This window comes from Pseudopipra pipra, chromosome 2 (genome assembly GCF_036250125.1).
Source record: "Pseudopipra pipra isolate bDixPip1 chromosome 2, bDixPip1.hap1, whole genome shotgun sequence".
NCBI classification, from domain to species: Eukaryota; Metazoa; Chordata; class Aves; order Passeriformes; family Pipridae; genus Pseudopipra; species Pseudopipra pipra.
In genome coordinates, this window is record NC_087550.1 from 89,211,269 (window position 1) to 89,235,393 (window position 24,125).

A 24,125-nucleotide genomic window follows, 5' to 3' on the forward strand; every position below is an offset into this window, starting at 1 on the left:
ATAGAACCACGGTTTAGCTTGGAAGAGGTCTTAAAGATTATTGCTACTTCCAACTGGAGCTTATGTGATGGCGAGCAAACAGAGCTCTGCTCCAAAAAGAGACTGAGCGACTTCAGGTGCTGGAATATAGGAATGGTGTCAGCAGGCACTGACATTGCCTGTTCTGGTAAATACCAGACAGAAGTGAGTCCCTGCACTCAACTCGTGAATGGGGTGATGGATTTGTCAAGGACTGGTTTCACTTGTGCGACAGTTTCCTGGAGCAGACAGAGTTAAGTCGGTCATGCCCTGGATGCACTGCGGTGGACGGGTAGATCTGTTTCTTTGAAGACATGAAATGTCTGCTCCCATGGGGTTGCCAAATGGGCATTAGCTCCACTCCGCGGCAAAGCGCATCGCTGAGCTGGCTAAAGGGCTCTCATGCTTTCCTAGGTCAGCTCGGTCAAGGCTTTCCATGAGTCCCGAGGGCAGCCTAAAGGAAAACTGGTGTCCACATTGCGCTGAAGTCAGCTTGGCCGCCCCGGGGTCACAGCCTGAAGGGGAACTAAATCCAGGCTTGAGAGCCAAAGGATGTGGGTTGATGCCAGGGAAAAGGGGGCTATCATGAGGACCCAGCTCGCCCTGTGCCCGGTGCTTCACGTCCCCGGGGTTCAGCGGCGATGCCCGGACTCCCAGCGCCGCTCAGCCCACGCCGGCTCGGGCAGCGGGCGGTGCAGGCGGCGAGGCGGACCGGGGGCGGCCTCGGGGCGGGGCGAGGCGGCAGCCGCGGCTCCCCGGGCGAGGAGGGGTGTGCTTCCAGCCCGCCCGCCCGCTATGCGGAGCGGACCGGGGCGGCCGGGTGGACGCGGGGAGCAGCCGGAGGTGAGGAGGGGCGGTGGGCGCCGTGGGGGCAGCGCCTCGCCCCCAGCCGAGGCTCGGCTTCGGCGTGACGGGGAGGGCAGCGGGGCGTGGGCTGCGGCGGGGCCCAGAGGCGGCTGGGCTTTCCTTTCCCCGCGTGTGTCCCGTCGCGCCGTGGCCCATTTGCCGTCCTTTGGCACCGTGGGGAGCGGGCGGCGGCGGGAGGGTCCCCCCGGGCCGGCGCCCCCAGGGCGGTCGGGGGTCCGCGGGCAGCGGGGAGCGGCTCCTCGGCAGGTTTAGGCTGCAGTCATGGCTTCCAAAAAAACCAACCACAGCCCCTGGGTTTGTGTTACTTTTAGCCGTGTTTTGAGGCCGTGCGTGTTGCTGCGAGGTGTGTTGACACAGTCTCCCTACCTCTATTTGTGTCTGCTGCTGTCCCATCTTTCACGGCACTAAATAGTGTCCTTAGAAGTAACTTTTTTATTTTGCCTTTGTGTCTGCTCCCTCGCTGTGTGTCTAATTGTACAAGCCCAGGTACGAGTGCAGTGTATAAATAAAGGCTGTAGTGCTAACGCTGCCACATTTTTTAAAGTACTTGTAACAGGAAGCGGGATAATGTTTGGCGTAAATCTTCTTGACCTAGTAAAAGTGGCAGAAACTATTTCTGTATTTATTTATTGCATAAGGATGACCAAGAAAGGCTCCTTTTTTTAACTGTTCATATGACAAGAGCAAGGTTTTGGATGATGCCTGCAGAAATACCTGTATCAAACCCAGCAAGGAGCTGCTGCTCTAACAATCCCAGACCTGTTCTGGCCGCTTCCTAGGTAGCTCTTGGCAGCAGCCTGGAGAGCCATAGCTTGGTAGGAGTGAGCTATCCATTGAAAACTACTAAGCTGAATCAAGGTTCTGGTTTGTTTCCAGCAGCAGCTCTTAAGTTTGGAGAGTTTCTTCAGGGACTCAAGCAAGCTGCTGGATGTGTTTTGTTTTTCTTCTTGAGAAATTCAGCATCATGCTCTCATTTGACTTGGACGATTTGTATGTGCTTGGATCCTCAAAAAACAGGCTAAAAGGTCATGAACAAAAGTTATTTTCGAATGCAGAATCTTTAATTGAGATATTTTAATTGACATGTTTTAAATTAATCCTTAAATGAGAAATAGATGTTACCTTTTTTTTTTTTGTAAAAAATATTACTGATTTCCTCTCTCCCTCTGAGAATAATACTTTTTTTTTGTTAACACTTTGCATCACTATTTTTGATACATACAGTTTTACCTGCATGAGCCATTCAGGTCCTTTTAAATGCTTCTTAACAGTACTTTGAAATTATAATGGAAAATGAATCACTTACTTTGGATTTAAATAAAAAATGGGTGACATTAAAATTCTTATTACTTTACAATGACAGGTATCAGGAGTTGAAATGACATAGAAAAGTCTTCGAAGAGCAGACTGTGAAATTAACTCCTTCCACTTGATACTGAAAGAAGGTACTGTTTTTAATTTATTTGAATATTGATAAGATCTGCTCCTTTCAAGGTGGTTTGGATACTGTCATTGCCTCCAGTTTGACGTGGAAGAAGATGGATAGGTAGCACTTCACTGTACTAGGGTCAACCAGTAGTGGCCAGTTATGTACAGCTACAGATAGTATTTTTGTTTCCTTCCTCCTGTTCATTGGTGAAAGTTGGGGCCGTACCTGAATTTGAAGAAATACACTTTCTTCAAATTCAGATTTAGAATAGTTAGTACTTATCTCAAGGCTAAACTGGAATTTAGCTTGACTGAACTGTTTTAGGCTTCTTTGTGAACATTGTTTGACTGTGTTTTGATGTAGCTTCAACATAATGCCCTGGATAATGGGTTCTCCTTAAAGGTACAACTTTTCTGTAGTTCTGCAACTTGTTGGGAAGGGAGACATTTGAGGTCCAAAGTTACTGGTCATCACATCAGTGTCAGAATACCCCAGTGGATAACCAACTTGACTGGTCTGATAACTGTGATATTTATAATTGATCACAGTCAGTTATAGATTCTGTGAGCTTCTTGAGAGTGCTTGTGCATCATGTTGTGTGGCATGGTGTTTGTACATGCCCCTGTAAAATGATCAACTGCATTCTGTTTATATATTGAGTATGTTAGACAGGAAATTTATGATCTCAGGAAAGTGGTAGACTTGAAACAAGTCTGTCAGAAATTTTAGCACGCTTTGCTGTCATGCTTTAACTGTTTTTGGTAACTTCAACCACAAACGTTATAAGTGGTGTGGGATTTTGTTTCTTGTTGGCTTTTTTGCTCTTTATTTCTTAAAAGATTTCATGTGCATTTTTCCTTCAAGGCCAGTAAACTTTGAACTCAAAACAGTTTTCCAGACTATGTGGACAGTGTCATTAGTAAAACTGGAATTCTCTATACATGGAATTTTTGAACTTCTGTCATTGTATCCAGGGGACATTTCATAGTGCTGAGACTGGGATAGGAGGCACTACCAGGCTAAAGTTGTTGAGTATGTGATCAAACATCTGCTTTTTAAGCAAAGTTTGTTGTTTCACATTTGTGGATTTTGGGTAGTGTTTCTCTTTGTATTTCGTTTAAGAAAAAATGTAGAACCCTTGTGTCGTCACTTGAAACCTTACTGACCAGGATAAATATGCTCTGCATACTGTGAGGCATTGCAACTGCAAAGTTAGAGGCTTCTTCCTGTCTTTATAGAAGTTTTAAGCTTTACTGCTGCAATAAAAGTTGTGCTTTAGCATACAGTATTGGAAAGACATCTGCTCTTGGTACTGGAGGCAAATAATAAGTGCAAAATATAAAGCTTAACTTGTTGGATTGGTTAGTTGTTATTATTTTGCCCAATGTTTAAGTATTCTTTGTTTCCTTTTAGTGGTTAAATTAGTCTTATGAAGTTGCTTGCCACCTGTGTAATATTATGTTGTTTTTGACAGAAACTTCATTGTCCAAAGATCTTTGCTAGAATTCTTGGTCGATCTCTACTGCAAGTTTTGTTGTTGCTCTATTAAGTCATCTCTCTAGTGTAGAGAGAGAGATGCTCTTGCTTTTATATTTTGGATGTCTGTAGAAAATTTGGTTTTGGATGTGTATGCTGCTGTCCAAATGATGGTTTTTGTAAACTCCTTTTCCCCCCTTCTCTACTTTTTACAGATTAACTGAAACTTCAAGAATGACGATCTGCTCACTGGCACGTTACAGGAAAAGCACATATAAGGCAACTGAATAAAGTCTGTGGTATGAGGGCTTTGTCAGATAAACTGTCCAAAAGAAGTACATACTCAGAGACTGTTATGTTAAAGTGTTGAACTCTGCTTTGTGTGTCCCTCCCTACTACCCCAACACTTCTACATGTGAAATGTTTCAGAAGAAGGAGCTGGTGTGGCTTATTTGTCACTGAACTGCATTGGATATAAAAGTAAGTCAAGGCTGACTTTTTCAGGGAATATCTTCTTTTCTTCCTGCCATTTCTAGCTGGGTAGAAAGCAATATTAACTAGGACCTTTGCAATGAATGTTTTTCAATGGGCTGCTTCAATCGAAACCAGTTTGCTTTAGAGTGAGAGGCAGCAGCACACAAAATAGTCAGAAGCTGAGGAAAGACATGACAGCTAAATGCAGACCTTAACTTACAAGGAGCTGTCAGAAGAAAAAGGATTTAAGTGTTTCCCAGCTGGCTGACAGTAGATGACACCTTGCCAAAAAAATGCAGGTGCATCTGAGAGGAGAGTAGGACTTGGTTAAGGTTTAGAGGTTTCATAGAAGCCACTTGCAGGCCATGAGGGCAGTGTGTGTCTGTTTAATCATGTCTTAGTTGGAGAAAACTGAAAACAAGACCTGAGGTGTGAAGTGAAACTACAATTATGGACACTTTTCTTTTGTATCTGACCACAGCAATTCATATTAGCTGCGGTTTCTACACATTCGACTTTAGATGCCACTTTAAGTGCCAGGTCACACTAAAGTTAGTGTGCTTATAAAGAATTGTAGGTTATCTGCTCTTAAAAGCAGTGATGCCTCAGTCATACAAAAACAGTTCAAAGAATGAAACCTCATACATGTCTATGATTGTGTCACTTGTAAGCATATGGAAAGACAATCAAGCTTGGTTTTTAAATTATGTGGTATAGCTGAAATCACTATGCTAGCATAATTGTTCTGTGCTTCAGGGTTGTGTGGGGTTTTTTTAGTTAACTATGCTGGCAAAAGATAATTATATTTTATGCAAGAATTATTCCAGTAGAATAGTTCTAGTTCAGGAAAAGTTCTAGTAGAAAGCTGAAGACTGAGCAGCTTACCAAATCCATTTTTTCCCTCTGCAAGATGACTAATGCTTCTTCTGATTTTTTTTTTTTAGAAGTAATGCAGGGTGCAGAGGACAGTGCAGCTTGAACAGTCTTAACCCAGCATTTGAAAAAGCTTCTGTTTTGCAGCAAAATATGACACCTGTAGTTTTGCTCATTGGTCATCTCATTCTACTGATACCTCTGTTCAGTGCTGGTAGGTTACATACTTTGTTGAAATTACTATTTTAAAAAAGAAAATCTGCAAGAGATGTTGTGTATGTTTAGTAGGAAAGAGATATCAAGAGCAAGTAGTGGATCTGGGGTTTGTTTTTGCTTCAGCGTATTAAAAATAGCTGAGTGCCTCTTCTGGGATTGAAATTGCATGAGGGATGGCATGGGCAAATAGACATAAAAGTTTTTAAATCTAGCCACATAAACTTAGGGTACTGAGGCTTTGATTAGTCTTTCCCTGTTTCTTGTGAAGAAAGTCCAAAATGATTGGCTTCCTTGACTTTGTTAGCTGTTGAATGCCTTAAGAAACATGCTGTATCTCTAGTCCTGAAAGCAGTAGGGCTGAGTTTCCTTTACAATTAATTAGTAATATTTTTAAGATAGGCCTATTTTTTCAGTAAAGTTCAGAACTACATAAATTAATGATGCTTGTCTTGCTACTCTTGGCATAAGCAGTTTAATATTAATGTCTCTGAATTAGTTTAAATACATAGAGACCTACTTGGAAATCTTTAAATTAGGTGGTAGTAAGATAGTGATACTGAAAGGATTACCGAAGACTTTTTTTATTTTGAAATGGAATCTGTTGACTTTGTATTTATACAGTCATTCAGCAGATTTTTAAAATCAGTTCAGCCAGATGTTTTGCAGTTTCAGAGGAATTCCGTGTTGCATACAGAATCACAGAATGGTTTGGGTTGGAAGGGTCCTTAAAGATCATCCAGTTCAACCCCCCTGCCATGGGCAGAGACACCTTTCACTAGACCAGTTTGCTCAAAGCCCCATCCAACCTGGCCTTGAATACTTCCAAGGATGAGGCATCTGCTTCTCTGGGCAAATGTATGCAGAAGTTAGAAAGTTTTACAATCTACTTTATAGCCCAGTGGCTAGCTCTGTGTTAAAATGGTATTCTCCAGTAAGTTTTTGCTTGCAGATTTGGGTTCTTGATAACTTTTTGCAGTATCTGTCCTACTTTCTCTGATATTTTTTGGCTGATGTTTAAAGAAATGCTTGCTAGGCTGCATTATTGTGCCATGTCAACTTGTTACACAGACATAATTATAAAAATTCTGTTTATGCTGATCTTTTATATGATGTTCAGAATAATGGGCCTTCTGGATAAAGGTGCAAATATAGTAAGGAAACAATACGTTATAGTCAAGACTTCTTAATCTAAATACTGTGCCTTTCCAGATTTTTTTTGTATTGTAACATGTTGGTTTACAGACTTTTTGGATGTGTTGAGGTCTTGATATCATTCCATACTGTCTTTGGCTTCAAGTTAAGAAACACCTGTTTTTTTAACCCCCGATTTGTTTTTGGCCCCACAGTCATAATGGCCAGAGTAGTGTCAGGAGCTCTACTCTGCTACTGTTTGCACTATGCTTTACATAGGTAGTATTCACATTAAGAATCTGGAAATTCTGCAAAAGTACTAACATGCTCAAATAACAAGGACACGACAGGTGAGTTGGGAAGCTTGGAGTTGCCTGGTGAATCCCATGGATCTAATACTCTGGTTTGTGCTGAGGGTATTGGACTTGCATGTGCTTGTTACCAAATACCTTAGCAGAGGGAAGTTGTGGCATAAGCTTGTAAAATGTGTGTCTATGTCTTCAACCAGAAGGTGCTCAACAAACAAAAAATAATAGCCTTGTGATGTTTTAATGGTAAATTGTTACAGAAAGTTTATTTTCTAATTCTGTGTCACTTGGAATGGATATTGATACTTCTAAAACATATAAGTGTATAGATTAAAAGCATTGATAATTTTTATCTTTTTTTTAGTAGAGGAATGTGTTCTTTGTGATTACTTCGTGCTTGTTGGAGAGCCTACTGCTATTACTTGCCCCATTATTACACTGCCAGTGCTTCACTCTAATTACAATCTGACGTGGTATAAAAATGCTAGTGCTACACCAGTAACTACAGAGACAAATGCCAGGATCCACCAGCGAGAGGGCTTGCTTTGGTTTATTCCTGCAATGCTGGAAGATTCTGGACCTTATGAATGCCGTGTAAGGTAAGGAAGAAAGGATGGAAACAATTGGGTTGCTAATGCTTGCAAGGTTGATAATGTATTTGTGGAACTTGAGCATACAAAACTTTTTTTGTTTTAGGTAGAATGCTTAACCAGTTAAAAAGCACTATTTTGACCATGCTTTATATTTCTGCATGATGCCTTTCTCTTCCACCTATTTGCCATTGCAAAAGTGGTTCATACAGAAGACTCTTTAAGCAATCTCACTAACAATGTGAGGATTGCTTGTTTGTTTTGGATGAAGCATAAGGTCACAGGAAAACATCTTCACTGCTTCATCTTTTCCTGTGTTCAAATTGCTGTTTGATACTGACAGATCGGAAGAACATTTTGTTTTCTTCATAGCACATGGCTAAATGGAAGAAGGATCTAAGAGGAGGAAGCTGCATTTTATGCAGTATCACAACACAGATTTTCTGGAGAGCTTAGCAACTTTTTGTGAATCTTATTAGAAATTTACAAATTGAAAGGCAGAAAAGCTTTCTTATGATTTATTTTAAAATATTACCAATTGTTACTGGTCAAAAATGAGAATGCAAATCAAGAGCAAAGCAATGTGCTGGACAGCTTTAGAGACAGTGAAAATGATGTGTCAGTAATACTACTCAAACAATCTGAGTGCACAGAGAAGAAATAAAGGGAATAGATTCTTTGAAAAGAATCTTTATCTAGCTTTTTTTGGTACTTTAAAGCTCTTGCTATATCTACAGCTCAGATTAGTGCACTGGGCTTAACTACTTCAGGTTGTCAGATCTTTTTTATAATGGTTGAAATTCACTGTGCTGAACAGGAAATTAATTTTGGGAAGACAGACAGAAACTGTTCCTTTCCTCATGGTCTTGCCACAACACACTGAGAACAGCCAATACAGGCTTTGACCTGGCTCAGAATTTGTTTTAGTAATGTGTAGTTATGTGTAGTGGTGTGCATACAGTACACCAGTTATCCTGGAGGGGTTTGGGTTGTGAATGTAATAACAGTGATCAGCAGAAACTTCCAATGTCGTGGGTCTTTGCACGTTCCTTCTCCAGAGCTGACAAATGAAGCTGAAATTGGAAGCAGAAGACATGTAATCCTCTCAAAGCTACCCAGTTATATAATTTTAATTTAGTCTTTCCTGCTAGGCTTCTAGTTGCTTGAGCTATGAGATATGTTCCTGTGGGCACCTCACATCCCTGGCTTGCATAATGTCAGCAGGACACAAAACTTGCTAATGTTCAGTTGTGTTAACTGTAGGCAGCATTTTGTGCATCAGTCTGAGAAGTCCTCACATCCCCTCTGGTGCTTCCAGAGCAGACCCCACTTCTGCTCACAACACAAAATCAGAGCTTATTCCCATCTCTTGATCTGGAATGGGGGTGAGGGGCTGAGGATGGTATTTATGAGCTAGGAGGATACAGCAGGGGTGTTAGAGGCAAGGCCGCTGAAGATGCTGAAGTCCCTGTCTGTAAACTGCTTGATTTGCTGGAAAGCAGAAACCTTTCTGTTACTGACCTGACTTGTCTGCTGTTCTGATTACAGGAGCCTTAACCACTCTAACAAAAAAACTATAAATTTAACAGTTTTTAAGAATGATAATGGCTTTTGTTTTAATGGAAAAATGAAGTTTGAACAAAAAGTGATGAGCACAAATACTGGAAAGATTATATGTCCTGATCTAGAACAGTTTAAAGATGAAGACAATAATCAACCTGAAGTACATTGGTATAAGGTATTTTGCATGTGTATTTCATATATACAAGATACAACATGTATTATTTAAAATGTCTTGTGGAGTACCTGGGAAAAGCTGCTTTTGGAAGGGAAGGTTTATTTTCTCTACAGTTTGAGCAAGGCATGAGCGTGAATAAGTTTTGTGAAAATCTGGTTCATTTGATTATTTTATGTAGATAATAAGTTTTAAAACTTGTATGTTTCTGTAAATATAAGGCTTTGGATAATTATTTCTGTTTCTCAGAATATTAGGCATGTCCTATCTGTTGACCATGCTGTGGTATTCTTATGCTGCTTGCTTTGGTTCTATGAAAATACTCTGTAGACTGTGCAAGCTTAGAAACACGTATTCTGTCTGTGTTAAGGTAAAATTATGAAGTAGTTCAACTCTTAATTCTGATGCTGGTATTAAAGCAGCTACATGGGCCATATATGTAAAATAACCTTGGTGCTGCACCTATACATCTTTTGAGATGAAGGGTTTCTCCACTGCTTGTAGGTCAAGGAAGAGAAGGAAGTTTTTCGCTGTATTCACATTGCCACAGAAACCCAGACAACACAAGGCACTGCATCACAGTGAAGCAGGGATGCAGGCATGTATTCTCATAAACTCTGCTACATGCATAACTTCTATTACACCTGAGATGGATAACTGCCATGCTATTAATGGAGGCAGTGAACTAAAGCACAGCATTTGAAAACTGAAAGGACTGGCTGCAGGGATTTTTTAAAAAGTGTAGTGGTGCTTGAATAAGAACCCACATAATGGCTTTCAAAAAAGTCAGTATTTGGCAAGTATTTTAATAATCAGTAGAGTTCAGTAACTTATTCAATTGTCAGGTTTTTAGTTCCCTTAAGTCACAAGTACTTTTGATGTATTTAGGAGTGTAAGTCTGGATTTCTTGAAGACAAGCGACTTCTTTTGGCAGAGGGTGAAAATGCTGTCTTGATTCGTAATGTAACCGTGCAAGATAGAGGAAACTACACGTGCCGTATGGTGTACACCTACATGGGAAAACAGTATAATGTTTCAAGAACCATAAGTCTGGAAGTTAAAGGTGAGTGCATGAGGTTATTCTCTTTTTGGCTCTTCTGTAAATATTTGTATGCAGGCATAAGATACCTGGTATATTACCTTTCAGCTCTGTGAAATTAGAGTTGTAAATCTTCTTTAATTAATTTATTCCTGAATATAAAATTAAAATACAATGAAGGACGTTGCTATCCTTAAGGATTGCTTTTGGGGAAGAATTGTGATGGGGAAATGAGTATTGTGGGCTTAGGAATGAGAATTAGAGGAAAGGAGTGGTTACGGGGGTGTGAGGGCATTGTTTTTGCTGAAACAAATAATGGACCACTAAATTAAATACATTTTAAAATAGAGTATTTTTTTCTGAGACTATCACAGCAAACCACCTTCTTGCAGCCCTGCTGGTGAACTTGCTTACAGAGTTCACTAGAATCTCAGTTGATGGGAAAGGAGATGTGACAAGCTGCATAAATACTATAAAGTTAAATCTTGCTATAGAAAGGATTGGCTTACTGTTGCCACTTAGTTGTGCTTTCCTGCACACAGGATGTGGAACTGGCTGTCTCACTCTCCCAGTAGTGTCATTTATTGCTGTGTTCATTGTAATTGTGTCTTTGTGAGCAGTATTGCTGGTGACCTGACTAGTAACATGGTAGCAGTCCTATCAGAATAGTTGGCTGGAAAGAGCATGTACGTCTTTTTAGATTAAATCAAAATTCTGACTCAGGCAGATGATATAAGAGCAGTGGGTTGTTAGCAGCCACTCTAAACATGATGCAGAACAATACAATTCCAGCCCAGTTTAAGCATGTGTTTATTTAAACTTTTACTTAAATAAATATTCACCTTATCTAGGAGGTCATTATACAATCCCTCTTTCTCTCCCTTATCCATCTCTCTGAAAAAGTTAATTGCATTTTTTGGTTTTATCTTTTTCTGGTTGTTTTACTGGGAGTTGATATAAAAGTAAATTTGAGAATTTATTTTTTAAGTATTTTTAAGGTAAGCTAAAGCCTTTTGTTAACTTGGGAGCTAAAAGAGAATAATTTGGAGAGAGCACAGCAAATGTCTTATGAGATATTTCTGTTGCAAATTTGAAATTGGTAGTAAGTATGACACTACAATAGTACCAAACAATAAAACCAAAACCACTGTAAAACTGTCAGTTGAAGTAAGTTATGGAACTCTTCCTGCCTGAAGTTTTTGATTTTTCTTTGTTTTGATTAGAAAAACCACCACAGATAAAACCAGAGTTTATTTATCCGAAGAACAATACAATTGAAGTAGAACTTGGTAAGTACTGACTATTTAAGAGGTTATTAAGTAAAACAAAGCTCCTGGTCTTTGTGAAATAACCTGTGAACAGTTCCATGGACTTCAGCAAGACTGGGAGATTAACATGTGGATTGAGGATATCTGGAAGACAGATGAGAGATGATAGAACATGATTCCCACAAGTAGTTTGTAGGGGGAAATAACTATGTGCCTAAGATTGGAGTATCTTGGCCAGCAGTGTTGTGCGGGATGAATTTATTTATCTGTTTATTTATTTATTTATTTATTTATTTATTGTTATTGTCATCTGTCCTTTCTACCACTTCTCAGTGTCCCTATCTTGATGTATATTCAGTATCTGTGAAAATATTGCCCCCCTGTTACATGGGGACTAGGTGAGACACTTTACAGGAATTTAAGGAAATTGGTTGGTTTGTTTGTTTTAAAAAGGCATAGCCGTTCAAAAGTAATATTCTCTGTCCAGTACCTTTAATGGGTTACTGGAAGAAAAAAAATAAATCTTTGCTCCTATTAGATGTGTGGCTGTAGTGCAGAATATTTAAACACCTGCATGAACGTGGAAACAGCTGTATGATTTTTGAATGAGAAATGGCAGGAGAAGGTTGTGCAGAAACTTAACAGTAAATTTATGAATGCATGGAAATGGAGAGCATGGAACGTGCATTTGAGGGTTTTTTTTCCTTTTGAAGAACTGTGCAACACACTAAACCACATCTTTAGAAAAATTCATTATCATGGTGGAAGGACAGGAGGGAAGAGATTGGGGAGCATCTCTGATTTCTGTGCAAACTCTTGTTCAAGTAACTGCTTTGCGCGTAAGGTAAAGGTTTATTCCATACTTTTGTTAGAGATTATTCCTTGGTAGAAGCATCTAGATCTGATGTGGTTCTAGGAAGTGAAACACTAAGATCTTTACATAGGTGAACTGAGACAGCCCACCTTCTCCTATCAAATCATAACTTCCATGGGTAAAATACAGAAGGAAAGGAATCCAAGAAGGCTGCTTACCTTCCTGTACGTGGAGCTCTCTGAGGTACATTGGAAACAAATATGTTTTGCAACTTGATTTGTGTAATACTGAGGCGTTCTGTAAGATCTGGACTCTTGGTGGCAAAGGACCTGAGTGACAGGTGAGCTTGCTCTGAGAGTAGAATGTGACAATATTCAGAAACCATCCCAGTGAACAGTGTTGGCCAAAAGACTCTGATGTGGAGTAAAGATACGCATGGTCCCTAAGAATGGGGTTCAGCTCCAGGGTGTAGTTGTCTGCACGTGGGTATCTGCATATGATCTAGCGTGCTTACCCCGTGCCGTTATCAACGGGGGCTCAACTCAGTTGCCTGCGCATGGAGTGCTGTTTTGAGCAGTCTGGCTACTCTAGCAGTGCAGCTTTCTTTAAGATCTGGAGTCCTGTCTGACAACTCCGTATAGATACCTCGAATGTTGCCACAGTGTGTACATGCAACTGATTTGAGCCCTGGAGATCTTTCAGTGGAGTCGGGAGAGCCATTCAGTTAAGGTATCTACTTCAGTGCGTGGACTTCAGCAGAGCTGAACTGTGTTACTAGCTTAGACATCTAGCTTACATGTAGATGTGAACATTTAGACACCTGCATTTAGGGTGGAATTTATATCCAGATCGTAGGCACCCAAACTTGGATTACAAATGGATGAGTTTTAGGACTCTGGTTTTCTCAAGGTATTTATTTTTTTATATCCCTCGTGTTCCTGACTGTTCCTTCATCACTTGATCCTGCTTCTGTTACAAGACCTTCAGTTCCTATGTTTAAATGTTTTTTTGTAGGCTCTCATGTAGTTATGGAATGTAATATATCAAGTGGCATAAATGGCTTAATTCCATTCTGGCAAGTTAATGATGAGGATGTTGATATCTTTGATAAAACCTACAGGGAACAGTTTTATGAGTAAGTATCCTTATACATTGAATTGTAAGTGCATTTGCAAAGCTGACCTCCAGTCAAATGTCAGTAGTCATTGAAAGACTGATTAGAAGTCTGCATCAAACACAGTATATTCTTTTTGCTTGGTTTTTAAAAAAATGACATTGACATTTAATTATAAATACTGATGTATTTGATACAAATGTAATTAAGCTATCATATGTAGATTTTTATAATCCTGTTGTGAAATATAATTTTGTAATATAATTAATATAATACTTGCTTATGCATTTGTTCTTAGGTGATTTTTTTTGATAATAGATTAAAACCCTTTATCCTTAATATGGAAAGGATAGATTGTTCCAAAACAAAAAAAATCACCAAACCTAGTTTTATTTGTGAAGTTGGTTCTTTTCTGAGTACAGACACAGTTGCTCATCCTCAAGAACACAAAGCAGAAGCTCTTGTTGCAAGACATTTAGGTTTGGATTTTTTATGTTCAGGAAAATAAAATTAAGCTGGTAAAAGCAGCAATTCTTTAGGGAGAGCAGGACTTTTCACTCAGTAACTGGTCTATGCTGTAACAAAATGTGGATGTACTCTTTTCTTTCTCATTGTGTCAATCACTGCTGTTAAACATAACCCTTAAAATCTAGTGCGAAGAAGAAAAAAAATCTCAGCTGATTAGTTCACATTCATGGAGAAGCATTGTCTTCTCCACCAAGTGCTGTCACCAGTGCAGATTATGGCTAGAGAGTTAGGCAGCAGACTGCTTTTAAAATTACCTACTTCATTCATCTGTATCTGGCCTCTACTTTGTCCTCAGGTTCTTTAAGGGGGAATTACTACTTTCGTTATAGATCTGTATACTTCTTGTTTGTCTATAGATGCCAAGGCCCCAGCTTATGGTCTCTAAGGCACAACTAAGTCCATTATTCTTCAGGACATGAAATTTCTTATCTTCACCAGTGTAGCTGTGTGTAACTGTTTATAGTGGTAGTATCTTCTGCTGCTTCTGAAACCTTATTCTGCTCTTAAACACATCTTCCTGGAAAGCACTTAATATATTTAAGTTAAAGCACTTCTCTCTTAAGATTTGTGGCTTGCTTGGAAGTGATCTCCATTTCTAATCACTACCCCGCCAGATAATTTTCCCATGGCAGAGATGGAGATGTGCAAAATACATCCTGGGCAAGTTCAAAGCAAGTTATCCAATATCAGAAAAATTAATTGCAATATTAATGTTTTATTTCATAAAATTGTAGCACTTCCTCAGCAGTTAAATTTGTGAAGCATTCTCTGTAGCAACCTACACTGTAGCCATGGCCAACAAAATAGACTTGAGGGTTACACCTAGGAGATAGCTCCTGTGCTGGGATGAAAGTTAAAACTGACTCGAACAAATCCAAACGTGTTGCAAAATGATGACATTTGTATTGGCATCCCATGACAGAATTTGCTGACAATTATTTATGTAATAGAAACTGTTTCTTCACAGTGTCGTGCAAAATGAGTTCTCTGCCTTGAGTACATCAGGTAATAATATTACTTTGATATGTAGAGTAGAATGCCAGTTTGTATGTACCTTCCCCTTGCAGCCTCTCTCACCTTATTCTTGTTAATCTATCTTAGAGCAGGATGGTTTTAACAGGATATCATACTGAATCTCCAAGCTTTTTGTGGCAATGGCCGTCAGACATAAAGGTATTATTGCCATGTTTGTTGTCATTTCACACAAGGGTGAATTTTGTTCATCACTATTTTCCTGGGTGGTTGTCACCATTGACTGTGAGCAATGTGGGCTTTGGGAGTCTGTTAAAGTGCTTAGAAAGGTCTCTGCTTCATCATCTGTGTAAAAAATCCTAGAAGGTGATTTATCTCTTGTCACTTTTATTACTAGGTATTACTGGTTTATATAGTCTTTCATTCACAGAATCATTCAGGTTGGAAGGGACCTGTTGAGATTGTCTAGTCCAACTCCCTTGCCTGGGCAGGACCAGACAGAACAGGGTGCTCAGGGACGTGTCCAGTGTATTTTGAATATCTCCACAGGTGGAGAGTTCACAACTCTGGGAAACCTGTTCCCGTGCTTGACTATCCTGATAGTAAAAAAGTGTTCAGATGGAATTTGATATGGAAAAGTGTTTCAATTTGTGCTCATTGCCTCTTGTCCTGTCAGTGGGGACTACTGAAAGGAGCCTGGCTCCCTCTTATCCACTCCTCCCTCCCACTGAGTATTTACGCACATCGATGAGATCCACCCCCTGCCCATGAGCCTTCTCTTTTCTAGGCTGAGCAGTCCCTGCTCTCTCATATGACAGATACTCTAATTTCTTAACATTTTCACTTGCCTGCACAGGACTTGCTCCAGCAAATCCATACATCTTGTACTGGGGAGCCCAGAACTGGCCTCACTGCTCCACGTGTGACCTCTCCAATGAGGAACAGAGGGGAAGGATCGTTTCCCTTAACCTGCTGGCAGTGTTTTTCTTAGTGCAGTCCAGGATGCCTGAGGTCTGGTTATCCCTCCTCAGATGCAGGATTTGCATTTTACTTTGAACTTCATGAGGTGTTCTGTCAGCCCATTTCTTCAGCCTCAAGGTTCCTCAAGATGGCAGCTCTTGTATCAGCATCCCTTTGAGTTTTGTATCACCTGCAAAACTGCTAGTGGTGCACTCTGTCCAACTTAGCAAAAAAAAAACCAAAACAAAACCCCAAAAACCCCAAACCAACCAAGAACCCAAGATCTTCTCTATTCATGAAGCTGTTTGTTAAAGAAGTCTGCTTACTGTGCTTCACTGTCTTCTGAGGTTTATAAAGTTAAAAAAAAGAATGTTCTTGTATTAGTGGATAGATGAATCTGTCCCATATTAAGTACAGATAGTCGGTTTCCATACAGATGTTTCTTTTTTACCCCTTTTTAATGACAGAGAGGGATTGCCTCATGGACTTGCAGTATCTGGAACAAAATTTAACATTTCAAAAGTGAAAACAAAGGATTATGCTCACAAATTTTTCTGTCACTTCATATATGGATCTCAGCAATTTACAGCCTACATCAAATTGGAACGCCCAGGTAAGAGATCTCTTCTTAATAAAATGGTGACCAGTATACTTACTTCTCAGTTGGTTTGACGACACCCTACTTAGAGCTAAAGCTGTGTGATAAAGGGGGCAGTGCAGCTCAGTACCTTTTGTGAATTTTTTGCCATATTCTTAGCAAAATAAAAGAAAATACCACTTTGATTTGCTTTATCCTCTCACATTCAGTACTTTAGAAAACAATAATGAAAGACTCCAATTTATTTGAAGCAAGTAGGAGACTTTGGTGGAATACTTTGCTTCATTTGACATAACTTGTACCTAAAGAAGCATGTGGATCAGAGGATATTGTGTGTCTAGAAGAGCAGTGGAAACGGTCACTTCTTTAAAAGAGCTGGGTAGAAGACATAGCTTAGTATGGAACAGACTGTCAAAAGAACATGAGTGTGCATGTGGACCTGGTTGTTCTATTCTACAGTAACAAATAATGGGATGAGATTGCTAGGAGAAAGAAAAAGAATCTGTATGGTAGGAAAAAAAATGTAACAATGGTAGTAATAAAGAAATGAAATAGATTGCTTGGAAAGGTTATGGACTTTTCGTTACTGACTAGTTGGTCTGGGGAGAATAGCATGGTCAGAAAAACACCTTCTCACCTCTGACTTCCTTGCTTTCTGACAGATAAAATTTTGTACAAGAATTCTCACTCTACTGCTGTGCTGGGATATAAATCAATATTTTATTTTGGTGTTTATTTTGGTGTTTGGTGAAAAGTAGCCTCATTCGTCACATTGTTAAGGTATTTTTTCTCTGAAAGATAAAAGTAGGCTTGTCAAATAACAGTATTTGCAGAAAGCACACGTGAAAAAGATTCACCTATTCATTCATTCCTTCTTTTTTTTAAAATATTTTAAAGACTAAACAGTTTTGCCCATTTCTTGTCTTCCCTGATTCTAGTTTATAACTGTACTTCGTTTATTTGTTTTCTTTTATTCCACTCTACTGCAGCACGAAACATTCAGGGTTACTTAATTGGAGGAGGAGTTTCCTTGGTATTTTTAGTATGTTTTACTCTCTTTATCTACAAGATCTTCAAAATTGATATTGTGCTTTGGTATCGGGACTCCTGCCATCCTTTCCTGGGTAAAAAAGGTATGTTTGTGTAACAATGCTGACTGTTGTATTGAGCTTCCATCTTCCTTTGCATAGCAGGGAGTTAATTTCATGGAGTGTGATTGGTCTTCCTTGGAAATTTTGAAAGGATGATATGTTTTTAAGATGTTTAGAATTAGTTCAGATAACAAAAGCATGATAAACAATGATTCGAGTGGGGCAAAAAGCCCCAGAGTTTAGAGATTTTTGTTTGTCTGTTTGTTTGCTTGCTTGCTTTCATATCTTTAGAATTCATTTTTATATGTCCTATTGCTCATTCCTTAGTTTCAGATGAGAAGATCTATGATGCTTATGTTCTGTATCCAAAGAACAGAGAGAGCTGCTTGTACTCATCAGATATTTTTGCTCTGAAAATACTTCCAGAGGTCTTAGAAAGACAGTGTGGATATAACCTCTTCATATTTGGGAGGGATGATTTACCAGGAGAAGGTAAGGTATCTGAAGACAAACTGGACTTGAGTTTTCTTGTTGACCTGCAAATACAATTGAGAAACAGGCAATCAGGTGGGATTCTAAATCTCTCTCACCATCAGATGAACTATGATTCTCTTACTCACTTTGATGGAGAATGAGAGATACAGCACCAGGTGCTTCCACAACCTCTCTTTATCTCAGCCTAGACATCTAGAGATGGAACAATGCTGAGGGGAAGAGGAGTTGAAATTTTGATTGTGAATGATGACTGGAAAACATGGAAAAGTAGGTCTCATATGCAGTGTGAAAAAAGCCTGTTGCTTTGAGGTGCCATTTAAAAGGATGATGTCTATTGTTTCATTTTTATTTGCTCTAAGATTTGCTGTCAAACGAGCAGGATGCAATAAAGGATATAATGGATGCTTAGACAGTGCAGATGGAAAAAACCAAAACTACACCAAATTACCAGGAACGATCAGCTGCATCAAAGACTATTTGTCCCTTGTAAAAGTTCTTAGAAAACCTTCCCTTCCTTACAAGACTTAAAAATCCTTGTGGATTAAAAATCCTTGGTGTGTATGTGTGCATCAAATTTAGTATCCGAGACTGAAAATTACAAAGGCTATCCCACTGACTGCTTCTGTGAGGTGAAATGATTAAAGGCTTCTGAATCCTTTGGGTCTTATGACTTTAAAAAGATAATACTGAGACTGAATAAATTTGAAGAGTAGGCCAAAACCAGAAGTTTTTATTTAAAAAACAACTGTGTATGAACCTACTTACATGAGGTGGCCTGTGGATACTCTTTTTTTTTTTTTTTTTTTTTTTTTTTAATATTTGAAGGATTTTGGTAGTGGTTTGAGGAGGAAGGGTTCCCTGAGAAGTAGAAGTTAAAGTGCTGCTTAATTTTTCCAGCTTGAAAAAATGCAATAATCTGTTCTCAGGGTTGAGCCATATGGCTTTTGTGTGGTATTTACCATATTTTACTGTTTGAGACTTAATTGACTGGCATGACATTGAAGGGAGGATTCTTTTCTTTCTCTTCTACTTACATCTAACAAAAGCAGATGAGCATATCAGAACAGGCTATTTAAGGTAAAAGGTCCTGTGGTTCTGGAACTTGGTTTTTTGCATTTGTACCTATGATGGCAATAAAATGGCATTAGCAAGATATGTAGTAAATAGTTGGCAGCTCTCCTTTGTTTATGCAAAACAGGAAAATAGACATGCAGTCTAATGAGGTCACATTGTTGCATTGGCCAAATCTCTAGGGTTGGCTAACCCAAGGTAACTGCTTGTATGCTCGTATCCTGTCCCTATTTGTGATGTAAAGTGTGTTGGCTTAAATATCAAACAATGAATGAGCCAGCTGCAAAATGTTGGTAACATAATGTAGAAACATACAATCTTATTTTTGCACAACCTTTTTTTTTTTTTTTTTTTTACAGCTGTGATCAGTGTTGCTGATGAAAAAATCCGTCAAAGTAGAAGAGTGATAATTGTTTTAGTACCAGAACCCTCCTGTTATAGCATTCTAGAAGATGTGTCTGAAAAGCAGCTAGCCATGTATAATGCTCTTATTCAAGATGGCATTAAAGTAATTCTCATTGAACTTGAAAAAATACAAGATTATGCAATCATGCCGGAATCCATCAAATATATTAAGCAAAAGCATGGGGCTATCCGATGGAAAGGGGACTTCTCAGAAAGGTCTCACTCAGCAGGTACCAGATTCTGGAAGAAAGTGCGCTACCACATGCCATCCAGAAAAAGTGAATCTTTGTCAGGATTGCATTTGTTACCAAAAGACTTGAATTCACCTTAAATAGCAAAAGGGAAATGACGCTTAATGACCGATTCAGTTCACATAGTTGGTGATGGACTGACTGAAAGTCACACGCATCTGTTTTGTGCAATCTTATCCAGATTTTCTTAAGTGAAGGTACTACAGCTTTATCTACAGATGTGAATCTTTTTTTCTTCTGGCTGGATCAACAGAACAACTTGAAATATCATCAGTAGCACATGTAGGAAGCACATGAGTACTTTTCCAAGAATTGCACTGTGATTTGGTGGAATTCTCATAGTGTTGAAAATAGAAGGCAAAGAAACTATCAAAAAATCCCCAGAAAACTTGTTTTTTTACAAGTAAAGTCTGGATATGAAGAGAATTATATTAATTATAATCATGATATTATGGAATGGGCATGGTTGATGCCAGTAAATATTTGTTTCATTTTTTTTAATGACACAAAACTTTTCTTTGTTGCAAGTTTGTTATTTGCCTTGTTCGGTTTACTGAAAGATAAATTCCCCTGTGGTACTGCCTCAGTGTGCTATCATCCAAGAGAAAAGGTAAGAGACAATCCCAACCCCCCCAGAGTGCTGTTGAACCTGAAAAAGCATACTCTTCTTTGGTCTTTTTTACATTTTAAAGAACGGTGCCATTTTTAGTCACTTGTTGCATACAGACATTGGAAAAATACCTTTGTAATGCTTTTTTGAGTCAAAAAATTAATCTCCACTTTTTTTTTTTCCAATTTAGTGGCTTAATGTATTTTTTTACCCAAGTGGAACAATTGGCTAATGACACAAGAGCCTCTCATGGGGCTACAGGATGATTGACTTCGTCTGCCTTACCTTAAGGACCACATCAAGGGGCTTCAGGGCACCCATTTCTTGTGGGTTGCTGGTGCTGAAGGAGAGCAGATCTTTCCTCCTGTTCCTGGCCAGAGGGCTGGCTCTAGCATTTGTCAGCTCTGAAAGCTGAAGCTGGCTGAACAGATTAATGTGGCAGAAATTGTCCTTTTCCTTTGGTTAATGTTCTCCCAGATTAGGGTGTTCTTGGCTCCCAAAGGGTTCAGAGTGCAGTCAGAGAAGAAGTGTGATGAGACCATGCTTTTCAGCTCCAGATATTCTTACAAAACAGAGCTAAAATAGCATTGCTGCTCAAGTACTCCTTGAAGTGAGAGTGAGAGAGAAAGAGGGAGAAATGCCCTGTGTTACCCCCTGCAACTGCTTGCTTTTGTCCTTTCTCTCTACCCTGATGATGTAAAGAATCAGTGGTGACTGTGTACTGGAGGCTGCAGTCACAGTTTTCCAAACAGCTGTTTGGGAAATGAAGTTGTTAAAACTCAGTGTGTATGTTGAATCCTTTATCTTCCATTTTAAAGGTTTTTTACAGTATTTCGTATGCCACAGCTGTTAACTCTGAAGTTATGTTTGACTTGTGTGTAGGCAGTGACATAGTTTGCAACGTTCAGTTTTTTTTTCAGGGCAGGGAATTGACTTGATTGATTAAAAAAATTAATTATCAGACCTCTTTCATGCTATGTTTATAGCTATGAATTTTATAGAAACAGGAGATGAAAGCCAAATTGCCTGTGCTTTTCAGTCTGTCCTTGAAAGTTACCTTTTTAAGCAATGAAATCTTGTTGTATATGGAAGCCTCAGGATTTGACTGTTACTGCCTCTAACTGCTGCTTGCAACTCTGAATTCCTGTCTGTGTCCTTTGCAGCACTTTTTGCTCTCCTCCCATTTAAACTCCAGCCTATCTTTTCCCATGCTGTTCCCTTATCTTGAAACAAGCAACTTACTGTTATATCAAACTCCATCACTTTCCAAACTCTCCTTGAAGGTTGTTGCTAATACAGTATCAGGCAGAAATTTTTCCTTTGGTATCTCCACTTGTTCATCTGAAAAAAATCCATGTTATGCATCCTTCAGCAGTCATCTATTCATTTGGATACTGCAGTATTGGCTTTTTCTTCTTTCACAGCTCAAGCATTTTTCTTATGCCTCCATCCTCAACCAAACAAAACTGATCCTTGTGTTCTGCCTGTTAAGTGACAAAACCAGTGGAAATGGATTCCTCTCCCACCTAAATTGCTTTGCTTGCCTCAGTGTATGCTGGAGACTTGAAACTCTGACTCTACAGACAGTACCTTCTGAGCTTTGAGTTGTGTATGTGTTTGGCCAGAATAGAATAAAAATCTCTTCATTTCAGGATAGGAGGGGAAAAAAGTGTGTTTGAAACATCACACTATTTCAAAGTGTCATGGTACTGAAGTGCCATGTCTGTATAGACCAATGCAAAAGCTTATAGTCTCTTCTCATTCTTGTTTTAGTCATGAGAGAAGTGTCAAGGGAGAATCAGTCCTAGTCATGAAGTACCACATTCACTTAGCTGTTGCACACAGTCTGCTTTGAAATATGCTGTGTGTTCAGTGGCAGCCTGTTGTAGGGTAAAAGGGCCTTAAGGTCCATCTGAAGTTACTGAGAACCATCTGAGCAAGGCTGATTGTTATGGTTCACATCAATAGAAGAATTATATAGGACTGAAGCCATATGGTTTGGTCACAGAACTCTTCTGTAAGAAGATCCCTGTATCAAATGTGAAGACCAGACACTGGCAGTATGGTATTCGTGCTCTGAGGACTAGGGTGTAATACTGACATTGTGCTTCCACCTTGACAGCTCACGGTATGCAGTCCAGCCAATAGAGTTCCAGCAACCTCAAGCCTCCTGAATTACTTCTGCTGACTGGAATAGATTGAATGGAAAACTGCTACTTGTTATCCCTACCTTTAGGGATAGGAAAGTTATTTTACTGAGCCAAAATACTGGTTTTTAAAAAATATTTGTTCCTTTTGATATACTTGTACAAATGATGCTAAAGTTTTCATGCGTGTTATGTAAAGGCACTTTGAAGAAAGGTGCATTTTTAAATTCAATAAAGGCACTACAAAGTTTTTTCATACGGCACTGTTGTTTTTTTCCCCCTCTCATTCCTCCACTGAAGCATGCTGAGAAAAACAGCAAGCAGCAGTTGGGACTCAAAGTGTCTTAACAAGACTGCTGCAGTAATCTTCATTCAGGCTGCTGAACCATTGGCTTTATCTGGTCCTGGCACAACATTAGCACTAATCACCTTGCCCTGTCTGGGCAAACAGGAGCTGTGAGCTTGGCTCTGTTATGTCCTGTGCTCTCCTTGCAGCAAGGTGAAACTAGAGCAGCTCCAAGGTGCTGTGTCGCTTTCTGGGACCAGCATGGTTCCCAGCAGTGTTCCAGTGAGCAGTCTTCTGCTGCAGCTCCTCCAGAGCTGGGGGGAAATGCAGGAGACCTCAAATGGAGGAAATGTGTGAGAGGCACCCTTCTCTGCTTGACTCCTGGGGCAAGTGCTGACTCATCTGCTTAAGGAAAGCCACAGCCTTTGCAGTGGGGCTGTAGGGACTGGTCTGGCATAAGACTGCATGTTGATTTCATAGGGGCTCATGTGCTTACCATAGGGTGTAAAGCATCATTTCCAGTCCTAATAAGATAAAATGGTCTATACTTTTTGTGCTCTGTTTTGGACTCCTTGAAAGCTGTTACTGGATACCTTCTTCTAGTACAAGTAATGCCAGCTCTGTTTACTTGCTCATTTAATACTGGACTTGTTTTTTCATGCAAGATAGATAAGATAAGAAAGCCATTAGATAAGTTCTTCTGAAATGAATTTTTATATACCACCTCACAGTGGGGAGGTTGGGGTTTTTTTTGAGTCCAGGAACTTCTTTTAACTTCTGTCTAACCAGCGGCAGTAAGTAATTCTGTGTTTGCATTGTCATGTGAAATCTCCCAAATGAAGTGTTTTCAAGACCTCTATTGATAATGATTTTGCTTCTTTTCAGACCTAATGTGTATTATACATCTGTCTAACCCAGGCAAGGGTTCAGGCTGTAAATTAATGTGTGTTTGAAGGTCCCGTGCATTTGTTGCTTCACCTTAGGAAGGGGATCACTGTAAGAATCACTTCCATGCTGGCAGCAGCACGGCATAAATTCCTTTTAAACAGGAGCTGGTAGATGACTTGCTGTTCATTCCCCACCTCTTCCAAGATGCAGCACCTTTGAACTAAGTCTGCCTACTTAGAGATTAAAAGAGTGGGGTGGGAAGAATCAAGTCAAAGAAAATCACTGTTCCCTGGTAATTGCACTCAGCATGGTATACTGCAAGAGCTGAAGCCAGCCTGACCAGCAAATTTCCTGCCTGGACTAAAGGAACGCTAGGAAAGTGGCCAGTGCTGTGACAAAGCCCTCCCATGTGAGCTTTTCAAGTCTTACACATTAGCTTAGTCCCATCCTCCTCAAAACCATTGCAAGCAA

At 39.6% G+C, this 24,125-nt stretch overlaps 1 protein-coding gene across 5 annotated transcripts; it reads left to right on the top strand.

Annotated features, from left to right (window-relative positions):
• Nucleotides 1-750: 750 nt before the first annotated feature.
• On the top strand, nt 751-22,733 carry IL1R1 (interleukin 1 receptor type 1). 5 transcript variants are annotated; one of them, XR_010428500.1, is made up of 14 exons: nt 751-861; nt 2,249-2,330; nt 4,006-4,270; nt 5,209-5,351; nt 7,157-7,391; nt 8,931-9,120; nt 10,006-10,180; nt 11,380-11,445; nt 13,253-13,373; nt 16,280-16,425; nt 17,400-17,543; nt 17,829-17,993; nt 19,427-20,333; nt 22,456-22,733. XR_010428500.1 is itself a non-coding variant. In XM_064646343.1 (13 exons), the coding sequence occupies exons 4-13, from the start codon at nt 5,291-5,293 to the stop codon at nt 19,801-19,803; spliced, it is 1,680 nt and encodes a 559-aa protein (XP_064502413.1). In that variant the 5' UTR covers nt 751-861; nt 2,249-2,330; nt 4,006-4,270; nt 5,209-5,290; the 3' UTR covers nt 19,804-22,733. The 5 variants fall into 5 exon arrangements, 4 of the variants coding, with proteins under 4 accessions (XP_064502413.1, XP_064502415.1, XP_064502416.1 ...); XM_064646343.1 differs by having other exon boundaries at nt 19,427-22,733; XM_064646345.1 differs by having other exon boundaries at nt 5,212-5,351; nt 19,427-22,733.
• The last annotated feature ends 1,392 nt before the right edge of the window (nt 22,734-24,125 follow it).